Source organism: Corvus brachyrhynchos, unplaced genomic scaffold (assembly GCF_000691975.1).
Source record: "Corvus brachyrhynchos isolate BGI_N302 unplaced genomic scaffold, ASM69197v1 scaffold223, whole genome shotgun sequence".
In the NCBI taxonomy this organism is placed as follows: domain Eukaryota; kingdom Metazoa; phylum Chordata; class Aves; order Passeriformes; family Corvidae; genus Corvus; species Corvus brachyrhynchos.
The window spans coordinates 241,884-246,426 of record NW_008237174.1 but is presented as its reverse complement, the minus strand read 5'-3'; the positions used below and the strand labels follow the sequence as shown (position 1 = coordinate 246,426).

At 51.5% G+C, this 4,543-nt stretch overlaps 1 protein-coding gene across 1 annotated transcript in view; it reads right to left on the bottom strand.

Moving 5' to 3' along the window:
- Positions 1-420: 420 nt before the first annotated feature.
- The window catches only part of THAP4 (THAP domain containing 4), a 17,061-nt gene continuing 12,938 nt past the window's right edge, over positions 421-4,543 (bottom strand). The window contains exon 5 of the mRNA XM_008629518.2: positions 421-756. Coding sequence (XP_008627740.1) covers positions 637-756 — 120 coding nt within the window. The 3' untranslated portion in view covers positions 421-636. The remainder of the gene's footprint in view (positions 757-4,543) is intronic.

Below are 4,543 nucleotides of genomic sequence, written 5' to 3'. Positions count from 1 at the left end.
TTCTTTGGACACTGGCAGCACTCGGAAGCTCCTCAGCTGCTGGTGTGTCACAGGCTGAGTGCTTGCTGGTTCATGGTTGTCCCCCAAATTCTTGTGGTATTCTGCACTGAAGTCTGGCCCTGACCTCCAGCACTGCAGCAATTCCCTTCAAACTGCTGGACAGCACCGTTGGGATGGGGGCCTGTGCCAGCTTCCTCCATCCCAGAGCAAGATGTAGGTGCTCCCTCCCGATACTTAAGCCAAGTTTCACTGGACAGGCTCTGGAGTTCTCAGGGTCTTTCCCTGCAGTGCAAATCCATTCCAGAACCTGCGGCTTCCCCAAAGTTATGCAGGTTGTCCATGAGGCTGGATCTCCAATCCAACACCTACTAATGAACAGGCAGCACACACCGCCCTGCAATCACACCAAAGACACAGCCATAAAAATAAAAGCTTTTTATTTATTTTTTTTATATACCATTACAGAAACATCTGAGTAACATTCTCAACAGGACGGGCAGCTCCTGGGCCCAGGGGACGAGCGCAGGCAGCCGGCTCCAGGGTCTGCCATGCTCTCCGTGCTCCCGAGCTGCTGCTGCTCTTGGTGCACGATGTCCTGCTCCTTGCCCCCAGTGAGGAGACCCGGCACTCCCGGCGTCAGGGCGTCACCTTCTTGTAGGTAATGTGGAAGTGCTGAGTCATGGGCTGCGTAGTGGTTGCCATTGAGACAGTTTGTTCGAGTTTCCCATCGGAATTGAGCCTGAATTTTCTGGTAATCTTTTTTTTTTAGGGAAAGAAATAAGGAAATCAAGCAACCAGCATCCACAAGCTAAATCCCTTACACCTGTGCTTTCTGCCCTTTGCCATCCACATGGCTGCTGTCAACACACCACCAAGGAAGGATATCCTCACTACAGCAGGCAAATAAACAAGGAGTTTTCTCTTCTTAAAGAAAGCAGCTCCAAGCCCCTTATCCATGGAACAAGGCAGGTTCATAGAACCACAGAATTAACTGAGTTGGAAAAGACCTTTGAGATCGTCAAGTCCAACCTGTGACCTAACACCACCTTATCAACTAAACCATGGCACTCAGTGCCACATCCAGACTTTTCTTAAACACCTCCAGGGACAGTGACTCCATCCCCACCCTGGACAGCCCATTCCAGTGCCTAATCATGCTTTCTGTGAAGAATTTTTCCTAATGTCCAACCTAAACTTCCCCTGGTGCAGCTTAAGGCTGTGTCCTCTTGTCCTGTCACTGGTTGCCTGGGAGAAGAGACCAAACCCTGTCCACACCTTCCTTTCAGGGAGTTGCAGAGAGTGATCAGGTGTCCCCCTCTGCCTCCTCTTCTCCAGGCTAAACAATCCCAGCTCCCTCAGCTGCTCCTCAGAGGACCTGTGTTCCAGACCTTTCACCAGCCCCTCTCTGGATGTGTCCAAGCATCTCAATGGCCTTTCTAAATTGAGGGGCCCAGAACTGGACACAGCACTCGAGGTGCGGCCTCACCAGAGCCGAGCACAGGGAAAGAATGATCTCCCTGCTCCTGCTGGCCACACCATTCCTGATCCAGGCCAGGTGCCATTGGCTTCTTGGCCACCTGGGCACACTGCTGGCTCATGTTCAGCTGCTGTTGGCCAGTACCCCCATGTCCCCATCTGCCTGGCCACTGTCCAGCCACTCTGTCCCCAGCCTGTAGCACTGCAGGGGTTGTTGTGGCCAAAGTGCAGGAGCTGGCACTTGGACTTGTTAAACTTCACACATTGTTAGACTCGGCCCATCTATGCAGCCTGTCCAGGTCGCTGTGCAGAGCCCTCCTACCCTCCAGCAGATCCACACTGGCACCCAGCTGGGTGTCATCCACAGATCTGCTGATGGTGGACTCAATCCCCTTGTCCAGACTATCAATGAAGACATTAAACAGGACTGGGCCCAGCACAGATCCCTGGGGGACACCAGTGGTGACTGGCAGCCAGCTGGATGCAGCACCATCCCCACCACTCTCTGGGCCTGGCCATCCAGCCAGTTCTTAACCCAGTGAAGAGTGCTCCTGTCCAAGCCATGGGCTGCAGCTTTTCCAGGGAATGCTGAGGGACACCGTGTCAAAGGCTCTGCTGAAGTCCAGGTAGACACATCCACAGCCTTCCCCACATCCACCAGTTGGGTCACCTGGTCATAAAAGGAGATCAGGTTGGTCAGGCAGGACCAGCCCCTCCTAAATCCACGCTGGCTGGGTCTGAGCCCCTGGCTGTCCTGTAGGTGCCACGTGACGGCACTCAGGATGATCTGTTCCATAATCTTGCTGGGCACTGAGGTCAGGCTGACAGGCCTGGAGTTTCCCAGATCCTCCTTATATGGACAGGGTCACACTGGCACCTCCAGTCCTCTGGGGCCTCCCCAGTGAGGCAGGACTGACAATAAATGATGGAGAGCAGCTTGGGGAGCTCATCCACCAGCTCCCTCATCCCGCTAGGGTGGATCCCATCTGGTCCCAGAGACCTGTGAGCATCTGAGTGACTCGGCACATCTCTAACTGCTTCCTCCTGGGTTACAAGGGGGCTATTCTGTCCCCTGTCCCCATCTACCCACTCTGGAGGCCAGCTGTCCTGAGGAAGACCTGTCTTACTGTTGAAAACTGAGGCAAAGAAGGTGTTGAGTACCTCTGCCTTTTCCTCACCTTCAGCTCCTATATTCCCCCTGCATCCAATAAAGAATAAAGGTTGTCCTCACCCCTCCTTTTGCCCTTAATGTATTTATAAAAACATTTTAGATTATCCTTCACACAAGTGGCCAGATTAAATTCTAATTGGGCTTTTGCCTCTCTAATTTTCTTCCTACATGACCTAGTGACATCTTGAAACACCTCCTGAGTTACATGCCCCTGCCCTGTCCACCACATCCCTCCACCAGAAGGATGGCTCCTGGCTGGCAGCTCAGGGAGGTGGATGAGACAGCATTCACCAAGGCTTTTTGAACCTCAGGTGCTGTTTCAGAAGGATGCAGGGTGTCCCTCCAGCTGCCCAGCCCAGCAGAGAATGGCCACGACACCACGTGGATGACACCAGGGCACGGCAGCTGCAAGCACAACTCATTCACAATCACTTCAACCAGCACCATTTAGAAATTCCTAGAATACAGAGGTTTTTCCAAACTCTTCACTTCCTTGAGGTCACTCAAGGGCACGTCCATGAGCTCTTGCCAGTCTGTGTGCTCCATCCTCTCTGTTAACAGAACCCTTGCTATGGCCACAGTGTGCCCTCAAAGCCCACATCTGACAACACTCCTCCCAGAAGCAGAGCTACACAGGGCTGTGGAGGACATGTTGTCATTCCAGCATCCACAGGGCAACAACAGCATGAACAAGGTCACATACAGATGATGTTTGGATTCCTATCTGGTGACTGTAATGCATCAGTGTTCTTCAAATGCCCTAAGAATGAAAACGCAGTTAAAAGGAATACAAAAGTCACTCGTCTTTAACGTGTGTGACTTTAGCTCAGGGCTCCCTGAATGGCCCATTTTTTCCTGAATGGACCATTGCAGACCAGGCAATAAAATCCTAAATGCAAAAGAAGGAAATGAAAGGAACTGGACAAAAATGAAGAGGGAGATTTTTCTCTTAAAAGCAAGCTTCAGGCAAAGGCTGGCTGGTGGAAAAGTGTGAGGCCAAGCTCTCTGTACAGCCAAGACACACGGGGAGACTTCCCACATTGGAGAGGAAACATGAAGCACTGGGAAATGGACATGGGAAATGGCTGAATTCAAGGGAAGCAACATCCACTGCTCTCCCCTTGTCCACAAATCCAGTCCTTTCTTCTCAGAAGTCAACCAGGTCAGCCAGGCACCATTGCTGGTGGTGAAACCACACTGTGTGTGGTGACACTGACCTCCTCCTCCATCTGAGGATGCTGAGATCTCCAGGGGGTGAAGTGAGGCTGAGCAGCTGGACCTCTCCAGCCTGATGTTCAGGCACCTCCCATGTGCCATGGGTCTCCAGCCATTGGGAAATCCCACTAATCTCCACCATCTTTCACAGGTAACACAGCAGCCCTGCAGGTGCATCAGCCAGTGCTCGCAGTACCCACAGCAAGGACTGTCCTGAGCTCTAAAGGTAATTTGAAAACGGGTTGGTCCTCTGGACACTCATCACAAACCCAGTGACTCAACATGAGGGTCTCCCTTACTCCTTATATTTGTCCCTTTAAACATAAACCACTGACCAAGTCTGGGACCAAGACTGGACTCTGCCACACCTGAGCTTCATCAGGAGCCTGGAAAGCAGACAGTCCTCTTGGAACCTTGGGACTCAGTGGGAGGGTCTCCCTTACCCTTTGTGTCTTCAGTCTCCATGTAAATCATTCTAAATTGATTCAAATCCACTTTTCCTTTGGATGTTTCATCTATGAGAAGTTAACAGAGGGAACCTTGCCAGCAAATTTTGTTAAGCTGTGCTCTCCCAAATTTGTATTAAATCTGCATTGATAACACCTTTAAAGGTGATTCTTCAAGCAACCTAAACTGCTCATGACACAGCCTGGTGCAGGAAATGGGACTTCCTGCCTCCGT